The sequence below is a fragment of the Natator depressus genome, chromosome 16 (genome assembly GCF_965152275.1).
Source record: "Natator depressus isolate rNatDep1 chromosome 16, rNatDep2.hap1, whole genome shotgun sequence".
Classification (NCBI taxonomy): Eukaryota; Metazoa; Chordata; order Testudines; family Cheloniidae; genus Natator; species Natator depressus.
In genome coordinates this window covers 3,409,858-3,436,605 of record NC_134249.1, presented here as the reverse complement: position 1 = coordinate 3,436,605, position 26,748 = coordinate 3,409,858, and the positions used below count along the sequence as shown (strand labels likewise).

Sequence of the window (26,748 nt, the reverse complement as noted above, 5' to 3'; positions counted from 1 at the left end):
TAAATTTGCTTTTGGTGTGAGATGGTGGCCCTGGGCCTTAGGCGCCTTTCCGGCCTCCTCGCTGCTTCTTCTTGGCTGCCTTGGTCATGGTTTCAATCAGGCGCATACCCTGCTTTTTGATCTCGTCCCGGTTGGGCACGTAGCTGTGGTCAATGTCAGCAAAATCAAAGGCATCTGTAAAAGGACAAAGCCTAGTGAAGCAGGCTGGGAAAGCACATGGCACTGGAGCAGCTGCTGCTTTTCAGCTCTAACACATGGGGCTAAATCCCCAGCAGAGGTCCCTAGTATTAGGGCTTATGGCGTCTTTGTAGGCCTCAAGCTGGCAGTGGGCAGCACAATCACATCAGCTTGAAGAAATCTGGTGCTATCCAGCAAAGCACAGTTGTCAGTACATTCATTGCAAGCTACATTCCCATTCCCAGTGCCTCAGACTCTGAGCTGTCAGGACTCAGCTCACTAAAATAACTGCAGTGTTGCCATCTCTCATGCCATATGATGTTTTCTATAAAGCTGCAGCTCCTGGAGCCATGTGATTATGTGTGAATCTCAGCTTTCATTTAAAAGAAACCTAAGTTTCTAGCTGTAGTGGTTGCGGAATAAAGCTCAGAAACTTGAGGCTCCAACAGCAGAAGGTGAATAAACAGACCGCAACATGAATTAGTCTTTAAAATTGCATGAGGTTTAAGGCAATCTGATGCTGTTGGAGGCCTGACTCCTCGTTTTTGATGGGGTTAGCAATGCTATAACTAGGCAGGAGAATGGTGAGGATGTACATAGAAGGTGAGAGATATTTATCCTTGACTGGAGGTTGCAGAGGAGCAGCCCATAGGATTCACCCATTTCTTACTCTCCTACCATCTTGAAATTCCCTAGACTGTAGTGAGAACCCTTGGCCTTGGAGGGAGGGATGTGGCTCCCCACACACAAACTGTGTGAGCTGCAGGACTGACTGGCATCTCCAGTTTTCTAAACCAGCACCAATTTTGTGTTAGTCAATGGGGGTCCATGTCTGATCCTTCAGTGGAATGCAGTTGATGGGACTCTTAAGTTACAGAGGATGGAGAGGCTGTTGCGAATGTTGCTGAAAGCTCTCCCCAGCAGCTGGCTGGGATCTCCATTCTAACTACAGGTCCTCAGTGCTCTCCCAATTCCAAGATCTACATACCTCTAACGGCATCTTCTTCATCCTCAAAAGAAATCTTCAGGTTCTGACGCTCATTCCTTGTACTTTCCTCCAGGAAATTCCTAACTTTCACATAGGTCTGTAAAAAAACATTTCAGTTTAAATATTGCATAGGTGGGGAGGGGGACAAGAGGGGGGCAATGGACACAGGGTATGTCTACATTTCCAGCTGAAGAGGTAATTTCCAGGTCAAGGAGACATACCGGTGTTAGCTATTTGCAAGCTAACATGCTAAACATGGAGCATAGCCACGGAGGTGCGAGCAGTGGGTGAGGCTAGCCACCGGAGTACAATCCCATCAGAGACATGAGACGTACTCAGTGTGGCTAGTCATAGCCTGTAGCCCAGGAGGGGTCAGCCAACCTGTGTGTAAAGCACCACTAAACTCTGGAGGCTGCTGAGATCACAATGGTGCAATTCATGGCTGGGACACGGAGTCTCTGGTTGCTAGATGTTGTTTCTTGATATCCCTGATTTGCACTATTTTTACTGCACGGTGCTCAGATGCTGCTTGGCAGGGGCTTATACACACATGAAACAAGTGAAAGATAAGGGCAGCTGCATTGTGCCTGGGAGCTCCTGGCAAGTTACCAGTGCAGCCCCTTTGGCTGGGCAAAGTTTGGGCATCTCCAACCTGTCAGCACGACTGTGTTCTGGGACCTCCTCCAGGCTTTAGAGAGAGGAGACCTACTTCCTGGGGACTTCAGTAGCAGTGCCGCTGTCCTGCTGCCTGGGCCCCTCTCAGGGGAAGGCCCCCATGCCTCCCGGGGAGGAATAGCACACCTCATTGTTCTCCTCCCTGCTGAAGTTGTAGGATGGAAGGTTGGTCATGACCTTTGTCAAGTGCAGCAGCTTTGTCTCACAGAACTGCAGCTTGTCGTAAGCGTCACTGGTGTCCACGCGAATGTCACCCTGGGGCAAGGAGACAAAGTGATACAGATGATGCTGCCTCCTGATATTTCTTCCAGGGCCAGTGTCTGGGGTGCAGAGGGAGCCAGCAAGTGGGAACAAACACCCAGGAGGTTCAGGACGGGATGAGAGTCCTCGGCAATTGGGGAATTGCTTGCCCAGGCTGGGTGCTGGGCAGAGGGACATTTATAAAGTGCCTTTCCCCACATGGCTGCAGCCACACCAACTGGGATGTGTTTAAATTAGCATCCGAAAAGCATGTTGGATTTGTGCCCAAACAATAAGAATGGGGCATTTGCCACCTAGCTTCAGCCACACACTGAGCCACATGCTGAGCTTGGCCACCCAGCTTCAGCACTAGGCTCTGCTGAGATCCTCAACCCCCCCTGACCTTGACCTCTCCTGTTCATTCCAAGGGGCAATGAAAGCTCGTTCTGCCATGGTTGTGTACAGTGAGATTCCATGGTCATGCAGAAGCTGCAGTGCCTTCTCTGTCTGCAACTTCCACATTACTGAACACCTGAACCCCAGCCTCAGCGAAAGCAAAGGAGGCCTGGAGCCCTCCTGCTGCAGAGAAACTGCTGGGATATATATATATCTCCGTTCTTTGCCTTTGTTTACTAGGCCTTCTACCCACACAATTCCACAGATTCCATCGCTATTAGGGCTGTCCATTAATCTCAGTTAATTCACATGATTAACTCAAAAAATTAATTGCGATTTAAAAAATTAATCATGGTTAATCACAGTTTTAATCACAATGATAATAGAATACCAATTGAAATTTATTAAGTATTTTGGATGTTTTTCTACATTTTCATATACATTGTATTCTGTGTTGTAATTGAAATCAAAGGGTATATTATTTTTATTACAAATATTTACACTGTAAAAATGATAAACAAAAGAAACAGCTTTTTTCAATTCACCTCATATGTCATAAGTATAAAGGGAAGGGTAACCACCTGTCTGTATACAGTGCTATAAAATCCCTCCTGGCCAGAGGCAAAACCCTTTCACCTGTAAAGGGTTAAGAAGCTAAGATAATCTCACTTGCACCTGACCAAAATGACCAAAGCTGGGGGGGGAGAACAAAGGGTCTTTCTGTCTGTGCGATGCTTTTGCTGGGACCAGAGCAGGAATGCAGCCTTACAACTCCTGTAAAATTAGTAAGTAATCTAGCTAGAAATGCGTTAGATTTTCTTTTGTTTAATGGCTTGTAAAATAAGCTGTGCTGGGTGGAATGTGTATTCCTGTTTTTGTGCCTTTTTGTAACTTAAGGTTTTGCCTAGAGGGATTCTCTATGTTTTGAATCTGATTACCCTGTAAGGTATTTACCATCCTGATTTTACAGAGGTGATTCTTTTACTTTTTCTTTAATTCAAATTCTTCTTTTAAGAACCTGATTGATTTTTCATTGTTCTTAAAATCCAAGGGTTTGGATCTGTGTTCACCTGTACCAATTGGCGAGGATTATTATCAAGCCTTCCCCAGGAAAGGTGGTGTAGGGCATGGGGGGGGATATTTTGGGGGAAGACGTCTCCAAGTGGTCTCTTTCCTTGTTCTTTGTTTAAAACGCTTGGTGGTGGCAGCATACTGTTCAAGGACAAGGCAACGTTTGTACCTTGGGGGAAGTTTTTAACCTAAGCTGGTAAGAATAAGCTTAGGGGGTCTTTCATGCAGGTCCCCACATCTATACCTTAGAGTTCAGAGTGGGGAAGGAACCTTGACATCATACAAGTACCGTAGTGCAATCTCTTTGTCGTGAAAGTGCAACTTACAAATGTAGGGGTTTTTGTTACGTAACTGCACTCAAAAACAAAACAATGTCAGACTTCAGAGCCTACAAGTCCACTCAGTCCTACTTCTTGTTCAGCCAATCGCTAAAACACACAAGTTTGTTTCCATTTACAGGAGAGAATGCTACCTGCTTCTTATTTACAATGTCACCAGAAAGTGAAAATAGGCACTTGCATGGGACTTTTGTAGCTGGCATTGCAAAGTATTTACGTGCCAAATATGCTAAACATTCGTATGCCCCCTCCATGTTTAGGCCGCCATTCCAGAAGATATGCTTCCATGCTGATGACGCTCGTTAAAAAAATAATGCATTAATTAAATTTGTGACTGAACTCCTTGGAGGAGAATTGTATGTCCCCTGCTCTATTTTACCTGCATTCTGCCATATATTTCATGTTCTAGCAGTCTCGGATGATGACCCAGCACATGTTCATTTTAAGAACAATTTCACTGCAGATTTGACAAAATGCAAAGAAGGTACCAATGTGAGGTTTCTAAAGATAACTACAGCAATCGACCCAAGGTTTAAGAATCTGAAATGCCTTCCAAAATCTGAGAGGGACGAGGTTTGGAACATGCTTTCAGAAGTCTTAAAAGAGCAACGCTCCAATGCAGAAACTACAGAACCCAAACCACCAAAAAAAGAAAATCAATCTTGTGCTGGTGGCATCTGACTCAGATAATGAAAATGTACATGCGTCAGTGCGCACTGCTTTGGATCGTTATCAAGCAGAATCCGTCATCAGCATGGACACATGTCCTCTGGAATGGTAGTTGAAGCATGAAGGGACCCATGAATCTTTAGCGCATCTGGCATGTAAATATCTTGCGACACCAGCTACAACAGTGCCATGAGAATGCCTGTTCTCACTTTCAGGTGACATTGTAAACAAGAAGCGGGCAGCATTATCTCCTGTAATGTAAACAAACTTGTTTGTCTGAGCAACTGGCTGAACAAGAAGTACGACTGAGTGGACTTGCAGGCTCTAAAATTTTACATTGTTTTATTTTTAATGTAGTTTTTTTACATAATTCTACATTTGTAAGTTCAACTTTCATGCTAAAGAGATTGCACTACAGTACTTGTATTAGGTGAATTGAAAAATACTATTTCTTTTGTTTTTATACAGTGCAAATACTTGTAATAAAAATAAATATAAAGAGAGCACTGTACACTTTGATTTCAATTACAACACAGAATACAATCTATTTGAAAATGTAAAAAACACACAAAAATATTTAAATAAATGGTATTCAATTATTGTTTAACCGTGCGATTAATCTCACGATTAATCGCAATTAATTTTTTTAATTGCTTGACAGCCCTAATATATATATTGGTTCTTTGCCTTTGTTTACTAGGCCTTCTACCCACACAATTCCAAAGATATAGATATAGATAGATAGATATAGATATCTTTGGAATTGTGTGGGTAGAAGGCCTAGTAAACAAAGGCAAAGAACCAATTACACGACGGAATGAATTATAAATGGTTGCCTACGATTTCTGCAAATTGGAGTCGTTTATTGATCCAGAGTCCCATGTGAATATAGATGTGGTTTTTGCTGGCTCCCCGCATCTTATGATCTTATGATCGAAAGGAATCTCGACTGGCCATCGGGACCATTCTGACCTTTGGACTCTGATATAGTATGTTTGGGGCGTGAAAGTGGAGTGAGTAAGGTTTGTTTTGTAATCAATAAAGAGCATTTAGAGTATTCTATACAAACACTGTGTCCGGTATCTGCCTGCTTCCCATCCCGTAGAGAGACTTTATTGCGGGTCTAACAAAACCCTTCAAAATATGACCCAGACATAAACTGATGCAGGGAGGCCTGCCTGAGTCTGCAGCCAGCCAGCACGAAGCGTGAGCTCTAAGCGGAGTGAACTGCCCCATTAATCTTTAGGAGGGGAATTACTGTTTGAGTGGAGGGGAAGAGAGCCCTTTTAGGTGATGTCTGCACTGCTTGCATACCCATTCTCTCATCGAGCTAGTACACATACAAATAGCTACGTAGCAGTGGCTGAGCTAATGCCAGGTGCCCCAGAGGGAATGAACTGTACAGGCAATCAAGTGATCCATCCCCTGCCGTCCAGTCCCAGCTTCTGGCTGTCGGAGGCTAGGGACACCCAGATAGGGACGCCAGAACAGGGAAGGCCAAGAGGCCATGGTTTGTCCACTTTTCGCCATGGCCCTGGCCCCCTGCCCCTTCTCTTCCCCATGAGGCCCCGTCCCCCAGCCAACTGGAACCCGACCGATAAGAGTGTCCAGGGAGCCTGGGCAGCTGTGGGGAGCTGCAGACCATCCATCTACCCAGGGTTGGGAGGCCTGAGAGCAGCTTCCAGCCTGTGTCCCCGTCTCCCAGACCCCCCATTCCAGGCAGATGGAGACTCTGCAGCTCCCCACAGCGGCATAGGCGGCTCTTACCATGGCCCAGCTGCAGCTCTTTGGCCCCCAAGGCCCTTCCCCCAGGTCAGGCCAGAAGTTGGAGCCGGGTCAAGGTAAGAGCTGCACAGGCAGCTGTGGCCCCCCCACTTTTAGGAAGAATCTGTCACCCCTGCACCCAGAGCATAGGGTTGCATCCCTGACCATCCTAGCTATTAGCCACCGTTGGACCTCTCCCCCCTGAACTTAGCTAATTCTTTTTTGAACCCTGCTATAGTTTTGGCCTTTGGAAATGGAAAGAGCATGCAATCTGCTGTGTCTGAATGTGACGGGGTCTACAGGCCCCACACTGAACCAGGTCTGGGAGCAGAGCAATGCTGGGCTAGGCAGGTGCAGGGCACATTCCCAGTGGAGGAACAATGTAAAAGCACACTGGTAGCCCAGAAAAGCGGGGGAGACACAAGGTGGGCACACGAGGCTGACACTGAGAGCTGTACCAGAAGTGGCAACAGCTATGTGAAGTCTGCTGTAGCAGCATGGAGAGCGAGCGTGCAATACACTGCCACGAGTGAGGGAGAGTACCGCTTCTCCGTGGGAATGACAAGGTGGCGATGGTGATGTAGTGGGTTGGGGGTGAGCCTAGTTACAAGCTCCTAGAGCAAATGACATGATGCTGAAGAGGTAGGAACGGAGAGCCCTCTCCTGCCCAGCCTAGCCCAGCTCTGCACTGCACTGTGACAGGAAGGGCAGGAAGAAGGGGATTTAGGGCACATACATGGCCAGGCACAGTGATCCCGCACAGGCGAATGAGGAGGTTGTCAACGCCATTTTCAAAGCTGAGCAGAAGCTCCTGATTCTTCTGCGTTTGAGTGTGCACCTGGTGTAGCCGGACCTCTTCCTCCTCCAAATTCTTCTTCAATTCTTCCTCCAGTTTCCTAGAGCTAGAGGGTGCGCACACACACACGCACGCACACACAGAGGCACACCCACACACATACACACGCATATACACACAGGCACACATGTTCCATCACACACGCGCACACACACACAGGGCCCAGGAAGGCTGTTATTCATTCGGATTATACTTATGGAGCCCCATCCACACAGCATCTGGATGCTCTTTACATGGCTTAGATAAGCGCTGTCAGACACTGTACAGGAGCACACATGCCACGAATCCTGCACCACAGCAACGTTAAAGGGCAGGCATGGAGGAAATCTAACCAGTGGGCACCTTGACCGAGATTTTGGAGCCTGCAGCTGGTGGCAGCCTGGGCCATGAAGTGCATCTTACAAGGCCTGGCTTTCATGTGTTTCCAGGAGGGGCAAATTCTGGAAGTGAAGGCCTGCTGCTGAGAATGCCGTGCTCCCTCCAAGAGGGACCCTGGCTCTGCACGGCTATGTGCAGTGGCATTTGTGGGTCTCGGACACATACCAGAATCCTTTGCCCCAGATGCCATGTCATCTCTTTTGAAGCACTGCTGCAAACAGTGCTCAGGATTCCAGGGGAATCAAAGATGTGCCCTGCAGAAATGCAGAGGACGAAGTGTGGTGGGGGGTGAGGGGGGAAGGGAGCAGGCTGTGAGGATTTAGAGGACATCAGATCCCATCCTCACACCCAGTAGTTATGGGGCTGGCACCAACCATGGTAGAAAATGCACCCTATGAGCCTGAATTGCAACATGTGCCCTCCTGTCAGAAGCTAAGTCACCAGGGTGAAGACCCAGGAGCAGATGGTGGTGGCACAGAGCTCAGCCAGCACTGTGCACGGGGTAAATACGTACCTTATGGAGCTTGGGGTCTGATGGAATTTCAGCTCAGCACGTTCCAGTTCCAGCTCCTTCAGCTTGGCCTCCAGCTCCTCACGCTTCTGCTCACACTCCATCTGCTGTTGCAGGTTCTCCCCAGTCTTCTGCTGGGCCAGGAACCTCCCTGCGATGTCCTGGCCAGGAGGAAGCATCAAAACAAAATGCATCAGACCGGGAAGAATACAGGACCTATGAGATCCCAGCTCCACCCCCAGAGCGTGGGGGCTTCCACCAGCTAGCCAGCCATGCAAGCCACACCCTGAAGCATGTGAGATCAGCACTGCCCCGTTACAGGGATAGTTCCCGCTATTTTAGGGGATCACTGGAGGGACTCCTCAGTAGGAGCAGTGCAGCAACAGGCTGTGGCTTTGGGGTCCCACATTAGACCTCAGCAAAGCCCCTTAGATGTTGCAGGTGGCTTCTTAGCCCTTGTCTAAGGCCATCCCTGCCAACTAGGGCCTGGCATCAGTGGGCCAGATCCTGAGCACTGGAGTCACTCCTCAGTCCTTAATCAGGCAACAGTTCCAACTCAGAGCTGAGTCTGATGCCTCTTTTCCCTTCGTGCACGTCCCAAGAGTCTTGTCCCTTCACGACACAGTGTCTGCTGCTACCTTAGCTCTGAAAATCAAACTGCTCTGTGAGCTGGAGCAAATGGGGAAGGGAAAGGAGCAGCACACTCTCCAGCCACTGTGGGCCAAGGCAGAAGGGGGCTCAGACAGCAGCTCCCAGCACACAGGATGCCCTGAGGGAGTCACCAGGATGCTCTCAGCAGTCAGGGCTGTTGAGAGAGACAAGCACTCAGCTCTGGGTGAGTCTGCTCAGGCTTCTGGGGATACCACTCCCTAGACGCTTCAGAGGGTCAACACGGGCATAAGCATAGTCACGCTGGTATAAATATTACATCCCCTTAGCACAGGCACACTCATGCTCCTAGCAGATCCTGGGCCTGGCAGCCAGGACAGGACAGGGACATGGGCAGGGCATGGGGGAAGCTATCCACACCCAGGGGCGCCGGAACAATTTGTGCAGTGGGGGTGCTAAGAGCCACTGAACCAAACTGTAAACCCTCTATATGATGGAAACCACTTCAAGCCAGGGGGTGCAGCAGCAACCCCTGAACCCCTAGTTCCAGCACCTATGCCCACACAGGACAGGAGTTTTCGGCTCCAGGGCTGACAATCCAGCATTACCTCCCTAGTAGCAAAGCCCCCAAGCCCTGAGTGCCTTACCCAGAGGTGTGAGCACTGCACTGCACACTTTATCTTGTCTACATCAGATGTCACTTGGTCTTGATACTCAATCTGGGCTTTGGAGGCCTCCAGCTTTGCACCTAGGCATGGGGAGGAAGCAGCAGAGAGAATACCAAAGTTATATCCCCCAGCCTGGGGCAGGCTTGGTGGCCAGAGGAGGGGATGGAACAGGGCAGGTGTGCAGGGGGTCACAGAATGACATCCAAATGATGGCCAGGGATTGGAGCAGCAGGAATGAAGAATCTATGGGCAAGGTATAAAATAACAACTGAGTTCAGATAAGAGCTAAAGAGACATTCCCTAAAACCTCCCAGAACTCCCCCCCACCAAACACACACAAATCTACAGCAACATGGCAGGGGACAACCCACTTGACAAATGAAACACTAGGTTAAGCATTCCAATACAAAGACAGGATCTCATTAGCTAATCATGTCCTGCTCCTAGCAAGGTCTGTCTCCCTCTTTAATGCCACCCTTGAGCCAGGTCCATCTGTCCGTCCCCATGCAGGGCCAAAGGAGAAAAACCCTTCCTGGTATGCAGGGGCCCAGAGGTAGCTCCCCGAGGTGTAGTGACAACCGTGTCAAAAGGACCAAGTATCACTATTAAATTTGTACGGGGTTTCCTGGTTCTGCTTGCAGACTAGCTAGGCTAAGGGGGCTCTGTGCAAGGGAAGTGTGCAATCTGGCCCTTGAGTGGCCGTCTGCAGCCAGCCAGTCTAGAGTGAGGTGGAGTAAGTTGTGTCTCTCTGCCACAGGGAGCAGCCTGCTTTGTCTCTCTCTTGTTTTGGTTCTTGTGTGTTATTGTTCTGGATTCTAAGAAATAAAGTTGTTTGACGTTACAACTTTCAGCAAGAGTATTTATGGTTTTTATCTAACTGCTCTATGTGTGTTCCATGAACATAACACTCCCCACACAGTGGTGCCCCACCAAGAGGCTTAAGTGATGCAGGGAGCCTGGGGTTGCGCTGAATTTCACCCAGGCTTGGGGTCAGTGCTGTCCCCAATGACCTCAGCAAGAGCAGGATGAGGTCGCATGGGAGCAGACATCTCCCAGCCAGAGCTGCCAGTGATGAATACTCATTGAGTGTGTTCTCTGGGAAGAGACCTCAGGCAGAAGAGAAATAGCCACTCCCAGAAACCAGGATTGCCCATCTCCAAGCTGGACATTCACACCCCCTGCCTGACACCCTGCCTCAGGCAGCAGCCAACACCTGTTTTCAGTGGCCTTGGGGTGCTGCCTGAGCCCTCAGCAGGCTGCACCCTGGAGCAGCTCCCGGAGTTACGAATGCTGAGCCACCAGGGTACTGGGCTCCAGTCCTTCCTCTCCATCAGCATGTGCACAGCAGAGGAAGCTTCCAGTAGCAGGCCTGGCCGAAATGCAACCTCACCTTTCAGCGACTCACGCGATATCAAGACTGGGAAATCCACATTGAGCTCTCGCCTGGCTTGCTGCAAGGGAATTAGAAGCAACCGAATGATTCACCGAAAAGCCTGGGAGGAAAAGAGGCACCTGGACCATGCCAAGCCAACATGGCCTCAGGGAAGAGCCAACCCAAGAGATTGGGTCCCTGGTAATGATCCAGACATGTAGCTTCTCTCAGCCGGGGGGATCCCAAAGCACTTTATAGACAGGGGCCAGGTTCTGGCTAGATTAGGTGCTTATCTGGCCCCCATCACCACAGTGTCTGGCTGCCTCCCAATCTCTAATGTTTTTACCCTGTGCGGCAGTGCAGGAGTATTATCCCCATTGTACAGATGAGGAGCTGAGGCCCAAGGACTTGCCTATGGTCACCCAGGGTATCTGTGGAGGAGCAGGCAGGTGAATGCAGGTCTTCCAATTCCTAGGTCAGCACCTGAACCATGGGATGATCCTTCCCGTCAGCTCTCACGTCCACCAGTGTAACTCCAGAGTAAATCCACTGATGCCTCCCAGTCTGAGGCCCCTTGTACCTTGCATTGTCGCTGACACCAGGGAAGAGAAACTGTAAAATGCCACTGTTGTGTTTCACACCCACTCTGCCAAGGTGTCAGTCCTGACACAAGTGTAGGGTCACAGGGATCAGGCCCAGCACACGTGGCCATCACTCATTGAGCCAATGCACCCATCCTGCACCAGCGACCTCCTGCAGCTTTCTGGCTCGGCAAAGAAGGACAATTTCTCCAAGGGACCCTGAAGGGGGAGCCTTAAGTAGGTGAATGTCATTACCCAAGCTGGGGCCTGCCCGGCACCAGGGATAACAACTCATTTCTGGTATGAGGAAGAGGATGGTCCTGCAGTTATAGTACAGCGCTAGGACTCCTGGGTCCTAGTCCCAGCTCTGCCACAGGCTCATTTTGTGACCTGGCAGATGTCACTGTCCCTCTCTGTGCCTCAGTTTCCACACCTGTAAAGTGGGGATAATGGTACTGATCTACCTCATGGGAGGTTGAGAGGCTTCATTCTTTCTGTTTGAAGACCCATGACTGGAAGGAGTGATGAGGGCAAAGGATGATTGTAACCAAGAGCCAGGACTTGGGTTTCTGGCTCATCCAAAGAGCACCATTTCCAGCAGCAGCCCTGCTGACTCACAGGAGAGAATCGCCTACGACAGGTCCATCTGCAGCGGCTGGAGTCAGGGCAAGGGCTACATTACCCACACTGCTCCTCGTGGAGTTCACTCTCCCACCCAAGCACTGGCTGTGCTTAGCTTCTGGGAGCTGAAGAGACCCCAGCCCAACGCTGCACTTCACATTGGATTCCATAAGTCAAGCCACAGGAGCTGATGTTCACTGGGCAGCTGCTCACCCCAAAGGCATCCTGTGCTAGGGGCTGTCAGGGTCGAGAAGGCCGTCAACATTCCCCTGCTGTGGCGAACTTCCCATTCATGATCCCCAAGCCAGGCACACAGCGTGAGCTCACTTGCCCTTCTGCGCCCATAGCTCACGTGGACTCACCACTCTCCTGTGCCGCTCGCTCGCATCCTTGACCCGGATCCTGTCGATCTGCTTTTTTTGGAAGTTTAGGGAATTCTCCCTGAACTTTCTTTCTGCAATGAACTCAGTTTCCATATTGATCATGTCCGCCTGGAGTGTGGCACAGTCAGGGAAGGGAATAACAATCATCACATCAATAAAGCCTCTTCCATGCCAAAGTACTGCACAAGCTGCATCCCCACAGCACTGCTACAATGCAGCCACCTCTGGGGCAGAGGGTGGCAGACAACTGGCCCATAGTGCACTGCACAGCATGGCCAAGGATGCCTCAGCAAGCCCCTACATCCTATGAAATGTGCCGTGGGATCTTTAGAGCCTGGGCAGGGCAGCCAGGGCCTCAGCTTTTAAGGTCTTTTCGAAAAGATTCTCCACAAAATAAACTGCCAGGGACACTGAAGCAGCCAGGGTTTGAACCCGTCTGGGTATTTCATACCTAGTACTTTCAGCAAGCTGTCCCCAGCACCCAGGTGTGGGGTGGCTCTAGGGCAGGGGGAGCCTGGTGAGCACTGGAATCCCCCACTCAGTTTGTTCTGCTCTTTATGGCAAGAAAATTAACCAGAGTAGGGGCCTAAGTCATTCCTGGAAAGGTCACTGCATGCAACAGACGCTGCAGCCCTTGAGCCAGGACCTCTCCCAACATGCCCAGTACCTGATTCCCAAGCAGAGTTCTCACCTTGGCTGCTTCTGTCGCTTCGGTGGCATCCACAGCCATCAGTCTCATGCCCTTCAGCTCCACCTGGTAGACTTCTACCATGTGCTGAAGGACGTTCAGCTGCAAAGGGAGCTGGGCTAATTCCTACGCACAGAGACACAGACAGCAATTCTCACGACCTATAGCACATGCTGGTGCAGTACAACCCTGTGCCCCCACCCAGCATAATGGAGAATAGGGGAACCAGCTCTGGAATCAACAAGGAACTCAACGGCAAAACTCCTGGGCCAGATTCTCGCCTGCACAATATGGGTACGGGGAAGGGGCGTTGGATGCTAAGGGACCACAGACCAACTAAGAACAACTGTAAGGGAGCAAAGTTTCACCCCATCCTACTCTGCTTCCCCTCACTCCCATTACATCTCCTCTCTCTCCTGACACAGCCCCTATGTTGGTGGGGCAGAGCCGGCTCCAAAGAAATTCCCAACTGGCCAGATCATACCCCACCTAGTACCACTCATGTCATGGCTGTAAAGAACAGGGACTTGGGGTGCTTTTAGCTCCCCAGAATTTAGGGATTGCATTAATAAATCAAGGAGGCACAGAGTTTGGAACCAGAGCTCGTTTCGCTCACAAATTTAGTCCTGGCACAAAACTGCTCACAAAAACATAAAACAGGAATAAAAAGAACAATTTACAAATGTGAAAAAGTTGCAAACAATGATTTTTGCTCTGCATTGCTTGCAATGAATTCTTCTGCAACATCTGTAAATTATCAGCTTTGTCCTTGTGTACATGTAAAAAATCACACACCGTTGAGCTGTGATTGTCCCATTGTGGATCAAAGCCATAGTTTAACACGCTGAAGAGTGCTGAAACTACCTTCACTTACACCATTGGTTGCTGTTCCAGCAAAATCAGGTATATCAACTTCACTGCTTTGGAAAACAGCCAATGTTTGGTTTGGCAGAGCAAGTTGAGATATTTATGAACAGCCTTCACCAATCTTTCTGTAAGATGACAGTTGACTTGAAATAGATGAGGCTGAGTAACCAGTTGATCATGGTCGAAATCGGAACCATACCTCTGTAGCACATCTTGAAATTGCGTCCCTGTTACAGTTTGTGTTGTTATGAGCGTATTATTTTTAATAATTTGTAGCCTCTCTGTTCAAATCTTGATTGAACACTAAACGTTGTAAAATAAATTACTTTGAAGTAGATGTACTTATCAAATTTCTTTGTGTATTTGGGTAGCTGAGTTCACCTGTTCCTATTTGCATTTTCTTCAGAACTTTTCTCTTTCTTGGAAGCTTGTGCCTTCTATCTTCAATTTCAAACTTCTCTGGCAGATTTTCTCCCAGAGTAAGTTGTAGTTTTCATCCGATTGGATGGACTGAAGTGAATTCAGTGTCATTTTCTTATGGGATTGACCTTCTATTGCTGAAACGTCTGACCCTTGCAAAATATGATACATTGTCTACTGTTTTTAGGACTTCTCAACCTAGTTCAATACCAAGAGGAAATTTAACTTTTCCATTTGAATTCTGAGCTCTAATTTCAGGATCTTTCATTGCGTCCATTGCAACCTCTCAAGTTGTCCACAGTGAAAAGTAGCTCTCAAATGAAGCCAATGCTTCTGCACAGAGAGTCCATTGCTGGACAGAGGACACAGATGTTTGGTGGTGTACTGAACACTTCATATTTTATGTCCTGAAGTACAGCATCTTGTTGGGGTGACTTTTTTACATCATTTTGTAATTTCATAAGTGGTTTCAAGAGTATCTTTCAGGATAGAATTGTCACAGACATTGCAACCCCATGCAGTAGCTTTGGGGATCATTGTATTAAACTTATGAATGGTTTCTATACGTTTGTGTTCTGCTCCGGGGGAGGGTTACCACAGCGCCTCCAGGAACTAAAAACAGAGGGCGTGGTTACTCCTGGGGATTGGAAACAACCCCAAAGAAGCACCACCCTGGGGTGGTTTGCATATACTGGCTCATGCTGGGTTTTCCACAGATTAGAAAACAAAGAAAGGGTTTTTGGTATAAAAGGATGAGCTTGAACTGATCCAGGGCCTTCTCTCCAATCTGGCAAATGGATGTGAACTTTTGTCCAAGGGGCCCCAATCCTGCTGAAGGGTTGGGAGGACCTTGACCTTTGCCCCAAAAGACTGAGGGTGACTCCTGGTATATTTAGTGGGTGTTTACATCTGTTTACTGTTTTTATACTTTTTCTCTGTGATGCTTTTACCTCAAGAATAAAGGTGCTTGCCTAGAAAGAGCTGGGTTATAGCTTGTAAGTGTTGACAGTACACTGGTCATCGCCTTCAGAGACAAAGCAAAGCACAGGGACTGGCCTGCAGGCAGACTGGCTTGCTGAGTATATCACAGTGTAAGGCAGGGAGCTGCGCAGAATTAAACCCCCACTCTCCCAGGCAGAATGAAGTGGGACAAAGGACCCTGCCCAGAGACAGGTGATGGCTGGAAGCCTGAAACTTTAAGTGCACGCCCTCCAGGGGGAATACAGGTGCAGTTACCTCTGAAACTGCAACAAGTATTATTTTTAATAGCATCCTGACATGCTTATGATTCCTCCTGTTGAAATCTGGTTGCTGCACCTGATACAACCTGGCATATTAATGGCACCAACCCAGCATTGTCCATGACAGTTGTTGATCCTCAGATTTAGGCACAATAATACCTTTAATAACTGATACCATTACCTCTGTCAATGTGCAGGCCACATTGTACAATCCAATGAACTCCTCATGCACATTCGTCTCATCACCGACATATTGTAGGCATAAGGCCACTTGCTCTTTGTTGGAGAAATCCGTTGTTTCATCCATCATCACTGTACACCTCTGCCCAGAAACCCTCTCAGAAATCTGCCTTCCCACTTTAAGAGCCACCATGTCTATTAGCTCATTTTTAATAACTGAGCTTGGGAATTTGTCTTGACTCTTTTTCAGCCCCTTTGAAATACCAGAATCACATTCTGTCTGCAAGCAATGCAGCTGAATACAGCTACAGTTGAACTCTCCAGGTAATGCCCATTTTTGGGTTGTTCAATATAAGGGTCTTCCAATGCAAGTCCCTGTCTGGCAAGATACCACGTATGACTTAGTATTTCCATTAGGATCTTCTGGTTTTATTCTTTCTTCTGAGAGTATTGAAAACTTAGCATGACCCTGACATTCTCTGGGTCTTTTGAAGAACATCAACCACTGAGCCACTGAAAACCATGAAACCAAGATGAGCAGAGAGAACAGCCTTTTCCCCAAAGGGATCTGCAGGGAAAGACTTATGTCATGGCTGATGAGATGTCTCAGAAATGCTAGCGGGCATTTGGTTTCTGTTACAGATGATAGTGAGACAGCTTAGTTTTATAACCAGCAGGGATTGATCCACTCCTTGGTTGGAAGCGTTGGTTCCTCCTGTTTTAAGTGATTTCATTTCAGCCTTGAAAATATCCACTTTGTTTCTGTACTTCATGCAGTCACTGCTCACTTAATGAGAATGGCATAGGATTGCAGAATTGAAACACACACACACAATCTCTCCTGGTAAATTGAAACATTTAGATGGCCTCTTGGTTTCTGAGTCACTGTGTACTTTAGAGGTCCATCTAGAAGGAGGCAGAAGGAAGAAAGGGAACACCAACACCTGATCTGTTGGTTACTGAATGTAAGGGGACTGTTGGCCCCTTACTAAAACTCATGAGGTTTTTTTGGTTGGCCATCTCCCAGTACCAAAAGGAAGGGGAAGGGAAGGTGGGAAATCAGGACCCTGAGACTGAGAGTCCCCAGGAGCAATGGGGAGAGGCCAATGCTTCAGGTCAGCCTGATTGACAAGGTGGGTGGGCTAATGAGGGAATCAGAAGACCAGGGGGGTCCTGTCCTCCAGGTGAGCTGGAATTGCCTGGGTCAGACAGCATTGGGCCAAGATAAGGGGAGAGCAGGGGCCCGAGCTGAGCTGTGGAGCAGGGCCGTGTCAGCCAGGGAAGCAGCCCAGGGAGCAGACCTGCACTGGGAGCAGAGCCACAGCGACCAGAGCAGAGGGGCCAGAGGAGCAGCCCAGGGAGCTGCGTTGAAGGCAGAGCAGCATCAGGGCTGTGGCACAGTGGAGCTGGGGCTGGGCCTGGAGCAGTCTGGAGCTGGGTGCAGGGAGCTGCTGGGAAGAGTGATGGGGGACCCTGGGCAAGGGGCCTAGTGCAAGGAGACACCCCCAGCCAGAGGCCTTGCAGGCCAGACTTAGAGGGGGAATGTAACCCCGATGGGGGAGCGGGGCTGACGCTGGGAAGAAGGGCCCTGCCACTTGGAGCCTGAGGGCATGTGGCCACCGCCAGAGCAAGTGTCCAACCCGCAGCATCCCTGCAGCACAGCCAGGGCCTGGGCAGGGGCTTGGGCTGGGGGAGGGACAGACTGTGAACAGCCCGAATGCTCCAGAGACGCTGGTTGTGATGTCCCCGGGCCAGAGAGCGGGGTGACGGGTTTTCCTTTCACCTTTCCCATTTTTTCCTTATTTTTAAAACTGATTCCTGTTTAATAAATTGTATTTGCTTTGAACTGTATGGAACGACCAGTGGGTCAGGGAAGCATGCAGAGCACAGAGAGCACCCCGGAGTGGGGACACCCTAGTCTCTGTCCTGCGTGACCACAACAAGGTAGGGGGTCGAGCCCCCCAGGAATCCTGGGCCCAGACTTGTTGGGGTTATGAGGACTCTGCCACCCAGGAGAGTGGAAGGGAGCCCTCGAGGTCAGGCAGGCCTCGGGGTAAAGGGAGTGGGAGCGAGGACTCAGATCCTTTCGCTAGCCCACTTCACTGGGGTAGTGTATAAGCAGGGAAATTCCCCACACTAGTGGGACCATTCCCCCCCTTACGGCTTTGCTCAGGGGCCAGTAGACCTAGTGGTCAATCTGCAGGCAGTCTCTCCGAGCCTTGAGGCAGTTCTTCCAGGCACTCTGGGGGCCCAGCAGCCAACCCACAGTTCGTCACCTGCCACCCAGGAGGCCAGGGGAAGAGAGAAGGAAGCACAGGATGACCTGGCCCCTCCTTGTCCCCCAGGTCTGGCCCAGGGCCCAAGCAGAGAGAGGCAAGGAGTGACTCAGTCCCTTCCAGCTGCCACTCCAGCTCAGCCTCCCCTGGGCCACTTCCTACCTTCCCTGTTTCCCTTCAGTTTGGGGCATGTAGCCTTATGTCTACACAGTCTTGCTAGTTGAGGGCTTCAGTTGAGGTGGGGGGGATGTTTCCCAGCTCACCCTCAGAGTCCAGTAGTCCCCCCTTAGTTGCAGGAAAGGGATTCTGGGTGAGTCTGACTCACAGTCCCAGTCCTTCCCCGATCCATTGCTCTGCTCAGTTGCTGCAGCCAGTCTTTCCTCCTTGCACGCTCCCCACTCCCTCCTGCCAGACTGCCAGGGCTCCATGCCCAGCAGCTGTTGGGGGAAAGGCCTTCTTGGCCCAATACTGCTCCCCCACTCCTCTGCCCTTAGTGGGGGCTGTCTTACGCTGGGAAGCCACTCTTCTGTTCTCTTTACATGGCCCTCGGGTGCCTCCTCAACCAGCGACTCTGACAAGAAGAGGGAAGCTGGAGCCCTTTGCCCCCCAGGCATGATGGCGCTGGGCCAGAGGCTGCACAAGAACAGGTGAAGGATCCTGGCACTTAGATGTCTGGCCTGGCCTCCCCTATCCCTTTGTGAAAAGAGCACATGCAACTCGGCACAGGGCAGGAAAAATAGAAGAGCCAGTCAGGTGGCTCTGGGAGCCAGCCCCAGAGGAATGGCCAATGGCTGGACCTGTCTCAGGTCTCCTTCATGAGAGAGGATCTGGATTCCAAAGTCCTTGTGCACCGAAGAAGAGAGAAGAGAGCTGCAGGAAGAGGGGGAGAAGCACAGATGGGGGTCTCACCCAGGCACTCAGAATTCCCCCTCACAAGAAGAAGAGGCCCTGCTTGCTGAGCCATTTCCCAGCCAGGGAAGAAAGGAGTCAGAGCCTGGCACAGGAGAAACCTTCCCCATCCCTGATGACCAAGGGCCAGCTAATACCAAGGGACATGAAGCAACCCTCAGAGTCCCCCCTGGATTCAAGAGAGCAGAGTTATCAGCAGACTGTGCCTACTACAATAATTACATCATGTCCGAATGAGAATCTGCAGCTGTTATTTGATTATTTTTCACTCTAGCCCCCTTCCCTTCCCCCTCGAAATAGATAGGCCTTGTCTACCCCTGCAGACGGTGCAAAGGGGCAGAACGGGAGCTGAGACTCTGGATCTTCAAAATACAGTTGTGTTTTCCAAACAGCTCCATACAGGATACTTTGTTGTCCTCTCCTTGAAGCGTTACCCCCTGCAATGCTGCACACCACCTGCTTCTGGTTTCTCAATGCCTGCCAGACTGCAAATCACACCCCCAACAGCTCCTGGCTTTCTCATTGCAGCATTGCCCAGCCCATGCTTTGCCATAACAGACACTACAGCAGAGGTTCTCAAACTGTGGTCTGCGGACCACCAGTGATCCATGAGCTCCATGCAGCTGGTCTGCAGATAGTTCCCTCTAAGGTGCGCGCCTGGGTGGCCGCACACAAGAGAATGAAGGGCCACCCACCTAATTAGTGGAGCCACGTGGCTCCACTAATTAGGTGCTTGGATCCTGGGGAAGATGCACATGTAAGGTGAGGTGGTGGCCATGGGTGGCAGGGGACAGTGGGGAGAGAAGGGGGGTGGGGGAAATTTGGGAAGTGCAGTTCTGTGGTGGCCAGAGAAAAAGGTGACCTTCCCCAGCTTCAGAGCTGCAGCTGCTGGGGAGAGACGGCCCTCCTTCCCAGCCCCAGCTCGGGGGCTGCCGCGGCAGGGGAGAGAGGGAGAGACCCTCCTCCTTCTTTTCCAGCCCCAGCTCGGGGGCTGCTGCGGCGGGGGAGAGAGGGCACATCCATCGCATTAGAAAGGTAAGACTACTGGTATTAAAATATGAGTTTTGTACTTTTATTTGTAGAACAAAAAAAGGGTAATTATTAAGGGTTTTTTTATATAGTGCTTTTATCCAAAGCCCTTAACAATAGTTAGCTAACGGTACAAACAACATCTGGAAAGATCATTAAGTAGTCGCCAAGACCCTCAGCAATGTTCAAGTGGTCCACGAAAAAAAAGCTTTGAGAACTACTGCGCTACAGATTTCTCACCACATCACTGCATGGACTGCACACTGCAGATCCCTCACTGCATAACTTCATGGATTGCACACTGCAGATTCCTCTCCACAGCCCTGCATGGACTGCACACTGCAGATTCCTCTCCACATCACTGCATGGACAGCACACTGCAGATTCCTCACCACATCACTGCATGGACTGCACACTGCAGATTCCTCACCGCAGCGCAGCATGGACTGCACACTGCAGATTCCTCACCGCAGCATTGCATGGCTTGTACAGTGCTGATTCCTCACCACAGCACTGCATGGACTGCACACTGCAGATTCCTCACCACAGCATTGCATGGCTTGCACAGTGTTGATTCCGCACTGCATGGACTGCACACTGCAGATTCCTCACCACAGCATTGCATGGCTTGTACAGTGCTGATTCCTCACCACAGCACTGCATGGACTGCACACTGCAGATTCCTCACCACAGCATTGCATGGCTTGCACAGTGCTGATTCCTCACCGCAGCACTGCATGGACTGCACACTGCAGATTTGTCTCCAGACCACTGCGTGGATTGTTCTCGGCACACTGAATCTCAGAGATGTCTGCATTTATTGACACAAACTGGTAACATGCATTGCTTGGATTTTTTAACAAGACACTGTTTACACCAACATTCAGCATTGGTGACTTCCCAGGACATGAATGTCTGATTGCCTTTTAGACCAAAAATGCCTTTCCCAAGAGGAGCCTATTATGATCTGCTGACTTCACCATGTTCCCCAATTCTAAAGCTCTCAATCCAGAATGAAAACACATCAGCAGGACTGCGGCTTTTCCAAACACGCGCCAATCATGTTATTGTTTGGCAGCCCCAGCTTGCACCCTGCTGTGGAGACATGTAAGGACAATAGGCAGCTTCTCCAAAGAGAGAGGTTTGCCACCCGTCCGGTTTTCTCCCAGACAATGCGGGTTTCAGCTCGTGTGTCTCGGTGCCATTGGACAGGCCCTGGTGTCCGGTGTTTTGATCTGTGAAGAAGGTGGCAACCCGAGGTAGAAGGAAGGAGGCAGCTCAGCAGCAGCTGCCGCCGCTGCCTCCTGAGGTTTGTGGCGGCACCTGGTGCTCAGGGGCAGGGCCTTGGGGGAAGAGGCAGAGAAGGGGCAGGGCCTCGAGGGAAGAGGTGGAGCAGGGCGGAGCCTTGGGGGAAGTGGCGAAGAGGGGCAGGGCCTTGGAAGGAAGAGTCAGGGCAGGAGGCGGGGCCTCGGGTGTCTGATTACCAGCCATTAGAAAGGTGGCAGCCCTCCAAAGAGGGCCAGCATGGGGCTTGGAAAGGGAAGCCATCTCACATATCTGGGCCTGTAAATCCCAGAGCCAACTCCCAGGAATAAGGCTGTGGTCCAGGAGACAGGAGCTGGTCTCAGTGAGATGATTCTCACTGGACCAGCACAAGTCCATGGGGCCGGATGCGCAGCATCCGAGAGTGCTAAAGGAGTTGGCGGATGTGATTGCAGAGCCATTGGCCATTATCTTTGAAAACTTATGGCGACCGGGGGAGGTCCCGGACGACTGGAAAAAGGCTAATGTCGTGCCCATCTTTAAAAAAGGGAAGAAGGAGGATCCTGGGAACTACAGGCCAGTCAGCCTCACCTCAGTCCCTGGAAAAATCATGGAGCAGGTCCTCAAGGAATCAATTCTGAAGCACTTAGAGGAGAGGAAAGTGATCAGGAACAGTCAGCATGGATTCACCAAGGGCAAGGCATGCCTGACTAATCTAATTGCCTTCTATGACGAGATAACTGGCTCTGTGGATGAGGGGAAAGCGGTGGACATGTTGTTCCTTGACTTTCGCAAAGCTTTTGACACGGTCTCCCACGGTATTCTTGCCAGCAAGTTAAAGTATGGGCTGGATGAATGGACGATAAGGTGGATAGAAAGTTGGCTAGATTGTCGGGCTCAACGGGTAGTGATCAATGACTCCATGTCTAGTTGGCAGCCGGTATCAAGTGGAGTGCCCCAAGGGTCAGTCCTCGGTTCGGTTTTGTTCAATATCTTCATAAATGATCTGGAGGATGGTGTGGATTGCACCCTCAGCAAGTTTGCAGATGACACTAAACTGGAGGAGAGGTAGATACGCTGGAGGGTAGGGATAGGATACAGAGGGCCCTAGACAAATTAGAGGATTGGGCCAAAGAAATCTGATGAGGTTCAACAAGGACAAGTGCAGAGTCCTGCACCTAGGACGGAAGAATCCAGTGCACCGCTACAGACTAGGGACCGAATGGCTCGGCAGCAGTTCTGCAGAAAAGGACCTCAGAGTTACAGTGGACGAAAAGCTGGATATGAGTCAACAGTGTGCCCTTGTTGCCAAGAAGGCCAATGGCATTTTGGGATGTATATGTAGGGGCATTGCCAGCAGATCGAGGGACATGATCGTTCCCCTCCATTCGACGTTGGTGAGGCCTCATCTGGAGTACTGTGTCCAGTTTTGGGCCCCACACTACAAGAAGGATGTGGAAAAATTGGAAAGAGTCCAGTGGAGGGCAACAAAAATGATTAGGGGACTGGAACACATGACTTCTGAGGAGAGGCTGAGGGAACTGGGATTGTTTAGTGTGCGGAAGAAAAGAATGAGGGGGGATTTGATAGCTGCTTTCAACTACCTGAAAGGGGGTTCCAAAGAGGATGGATCTGGACTGTTCTCAGTGGTAACTGATGATAGAACAAGGAGTAATGGTCTCAAGTTGCTGTGGGGGAGGTTTAGGTTGGATATTAGGAAAAACTTTTTCACTAGGAGGGTGGTGAAACACTGGAATGCGTTACCTAGGGAGGTGGTGGAATCTCCTTCCTTGGAGGTTTTTAAGGTCAGGCTTGACAAAGCCCTGGCTGGGATGGTTTAGTTGGGGATTGGTCCTGCTTTGAGCAGGGGGTTGGACTAGATGACCTCCTGAGGTCCCTTCCACCCCTGAGATTCTATGATTCTATGATTCCAGGTAGAGACTGGCTTGAGCCAAGACTCTGGATCCAAACACCTAGGAGCTGTGGGGAAGTTGCAGTTTACAGCTGAACACTATGGCTGGTTTATCTCTAGCCGCAAAGCAGACCCAGCACAGCAAGATAATTAGTGCAATCAGCTTCTCTTAAACAATGCACCTGGCACCTGATTTCCAGGTGGACAAGGGGTTGTCTTGAGTGATCCCCTCTGGCCAATGCCTGGAACTGCTCCTTTATGCTACTCCATGGTCCATGAGTTGGGCTCTAGTCCCATCCCACAACTGTTTTGCTCTAACTTAACGAATTAGAGCTTGATCCTGCCCACACCAGTGGCAAAGGGTGGGGCCCTAAGGTGGCATTATGACCCTGTTTGGGGCATACGGTAGCCTGGGGAGGTCATATGGCGGGGGGAGGAGGCTCACATCCTTCAGGAAATCAACCATCTTCAGATACAGGTAATAAATCTTTTCACCAGTCCTGATTTTCATAAGCATTTTCTCTGTGTTATTCTCCAGCTGACGAATCACCTGCAACAGAGAAGGATCTTGTGTCGCTTTACTGGGTTGCCTGGAACATGAGACTGCTCCTGGGGACCAGATGGGCCAACTCAGAGCCCTGGGGCTGGCTGGCTAGGGCTGCAGAGCCCTCAGGAATGGGGAGGGCCAATTGGTTTGGTGCTCCAGTAGACTTATATTCATTTAAAATCTCTTTTTGACACAGCCCCGGGGCTCTCCTCTGGAAGGTTAGGATTCTTCCAGTCTGCATTGCCCTTAGCCATGGACTGAAGCCCAGCATCCTCCCCACGAGAGGCCACTGACTGTGTGAGCTCCTTTCTTCTGGCGGCTACAGCGGACAGGAGGGATACTGATAATGGATTCCAGCTGGGGGTGACAGTGGGAAGGCTGTGTGCTGCTGGTGTACAGAGCAGGACAGCCAGCCTGGGAACTTCTGGGTGCATGAGCCCAGGAAATGGGGTTTCAGACCTGCCTCTCATCTCCTCTCTTTGCTGCTCCTGCCCAGTAGCGTTAGTAGGTTGGTTTGTACGGGGCCCAGGTTCTCTTCCGCTGCGGACTTTGCGGTACTAGCGATGCAGTGGAAGGATTGGGGTCAGTCTCTGCAGCCAGGGAAGGGCTGGGGTCACTCTGTGGCCACCCCTCTGGCTGAACTAGAATTGGAGATGGACTCCCCAGGGGGTTCCTCATCCATTCCTCATCCTCATCCTCATCTGCAGCTGGAACAAGGTCTCTGTGATGTGGGGCCTTCCCGGTGCAGAAGTGCAAGTGAGCACACAGGTGCATGTATGGCCTAAGTGTGCACATGCATGAGTGTGCTTGGATGGGTATGAGTGCCCATGAAAACTGGGAAGGACATGGGGACTGTCCAGAGCTAACCACCATCCAAAAAAGCCACATCTTGGGCTGGTTCCAGAGATGCCCATGCCCCTGCAGGTCCAACTGAAGTCAGTTGGACCTATAAGTTCTCAGCCCTTCCCGGGACCTGGCCCATTGCTATTACCACAGATTTCTGGCATGCACAGTCTTCCATTGGAGCTGAGCCCTTATCACCTGCTGTTGTATCTGGCCCTGTCTGTCCACTCCTTCCATGTCTGCCAGGTGTCGCAGCTTTCTCTGCAGCCCCTCCAGCACCCCGCCCCGCCTCTTCACCTCGTACAGCAGCACATTGTGCACGTTCATTCTGTCAAAGATGGAGTTTTGCAGCTTCTCTCGGGCGGCCTGAAAGAGACACCATGGCACTCAGGGAGCACTGGGTAGGCTCACCCACGAGCAGCCTGCAGAGGGCTTGGCCCCAAGTGAGCTTCTGAACCACCCCACCCTCAGCCAGCCCAAAGGCAGCCTTGCGATAGGCAGAGATCCCAAAGGGAGGAGAGCCAGGGATGAGGTGATGGCCACAATAGCTGCAGATTGTGCATGGCAGGTGCCCAGATATCACAGTGACAGGCAACAGGATAAGCCCTGAGATAGATGTCAGACAGAGCCTCGAGCTGGAGTCCTGCTGGGTGCAGGCTGGGAGATCTGGGCTCTGGGGTGTGGGTTTGGCCCAGTGTAAAGAGTGGGGCCCATCACTGGAGTTCATGCAAGCTGTGCTGACACACTGGGTGAGAATTCATGCAGGGGCTCTTTGCAGAATGCAGATCTGGGTCTGAAAGTCAATGGGAAAGTCTGATGCTCTAATCCCACCAAAGCCTGGAAATCAGTAGCACACACCTGTGCCCCCAGAATCCCTCTCCTCTGCCTGGTGCTGCTCCTGCCAAGGGAAAACAGGGCCACTGGGGCTGGAAGTGACCGCTGATCTGCCAGCAGTGAGGGCCCCAGCTGAGCTGATGCTGTAGCCCCTGCTGCTCCCATGTTAACCTCTGGCATGTCTTGAATCCAGCAGGAAGGGAAGGTCCCTAGCTAGGGTGAGGACAGCACTGGGGCAGTACGTCACAGTGACGAGCCTTTGAACTGACAGTAGCTGGTGTGACTGGCAGGAACGCATTGTAACACAAGGGAGCCACATGAACCTTCCCTGGGGTCTCTGCTGCACACTGCCACTGTTCAGATCTTCTCTGTGACAATAGCACAGACCCTCCTGCTCCAGAAACAAAGGCCTTGACACCTGAGCTAGAGGAGAATCTCCAGTAACTGTTAGCAGTATAGGGTCTATGGCACACAGCTGAGCAGTTCTGATTCCATCCAGCACAGGGTGGTGGGACACACATGAGTGTGTTCACACACACTCCCCAACTCACTACAGTACAGACCCCTGGAGCAGAGGTTTGCTGGCATATCACCGAGAGGGACAATTTCCTTTAGGGCCACCTCCAGTCCCCCTTCCCCCGTTTTCTCTGCTCTGTCACTGGGCAGTAAATGCCAGAGAGACTGGGTGTGTGCTCTGCCAATTACCTCCACGGTGCTCCTGGCTAAAAGCATCTTCAAGCGCTTTTGCTCCCAGCATGCCTGGGAAATCGTCACCTTGTCATACTGTGAGCAGGAGAGGAGCAGAGAGAAACTTGGGATCAAAGTTCTACTACTGATAATCTGTGAGTGCATCCGCACACAGTAATTGTTAATGCATTATTCCCAGCCAAGGGCTGACCTCCCTCCCAACCCCCAGCTACGGGAGCATCCTCAGCTGCCAATGGCTGAAAGCAAGGCAGGGTAAGGCGAAAGTGTCTGCACATTTTAGGGGCCTCAATTTTTGGCTTCCCTTCCTGAGACAGCTAGAACCAGCCTTTCAGAGGGGCTGAACTTCCACGCCCCCGGCTGACTAGTGTGGGTGCGCTCAGTGCCTCTGGAAACCAGGCCCAGGATAGATCATGTTGGGGCCCAAAGCACAGATGCCCCAAACTATGCCATAGTGACTTGCCCAAGATCTCACAGCAAGTGAGATTGTCAGAGCTTGGCTTAATACTCAGGAATTCCTGGGCCCCCGTTTTTACTCAGACTGCTAGGCCATACTGCCCCCTGTAGCCAGCCCAGTTCTGACTAGCAGGCCAGTTTTCAATGTCCAAGTGGCAGAGCTGCTTGGGGCAGCTGTAGCTGGCCCATGAAGAAACAGCCCTGCCCCACGGAGCTCACACTGCACTGCAGAGCCGGTGGGAGAAGCTCAGACCTTGGGAGCACACACGGGTCACTGCTGG

General features: G+C 50.6%; 1 protein-coding gene across 1 annotated transcript; it reads right to left on the bottom strand.

Moving 5' to 3' along the window:
- Positions 1-37: 37 nt before the first annotated feature.
- Positions 38-26,158, bottom strand: CCDC183 (coiled-coil domain containing 183). The gene is made up of 12 exons (XM_074973554.1): positions 26,012-26,158; positions 24,671-24,838; positions 23,528-23,632; positions 12,989-13,111; positions 12,277-12,405; positions 10,731-10,791; positions 9,320-9,420; positions 8,067-8,224; positions 7,055-7,220; positions 1,967-2,095; positions 1,166-1,262; positions 38-174 (listed from the first exon to the last, which is right to left on the bottom strand). Exons 1-12 carry the CDS (start codon positions 26,156-26,158, stop codon positions 38-40), a joined length of 1,521 nt encoding a protein of 506 aa, XP_074829655.1.
- Between the last annotated feature and the right edge of the window lie 590 nt (positions 26,159-26,748).

What these genes read in the sequence shown, in the direction of transcription:
- CCDC183 (XM_074973554.1), bottom strand. Translation starts at nt 26,158, where the DNA reads ATGCACTCACAGATTATCAGTAGTAGAACTTTGATCCCAAGTTTCTCT. An exon ending in ATCGCGTGAGTCGCTGAAAG is followed by an intron (nt 9,421 to 10,730) that starts GTGAGGTTGCAT and finishes CCCCATGCCTAG; the next exon opens with GTGCAAAGCTGGAGGCCTCC. An exon ending in TGAAGAAGATGCCGTTAGAG is followed by an intron (nt 175 to 1,165) that starts GTATGTAGATCT and finishes GTCCTTTTACAG; the next exon opens with ATGCCTTTGATTTTGCTGAC.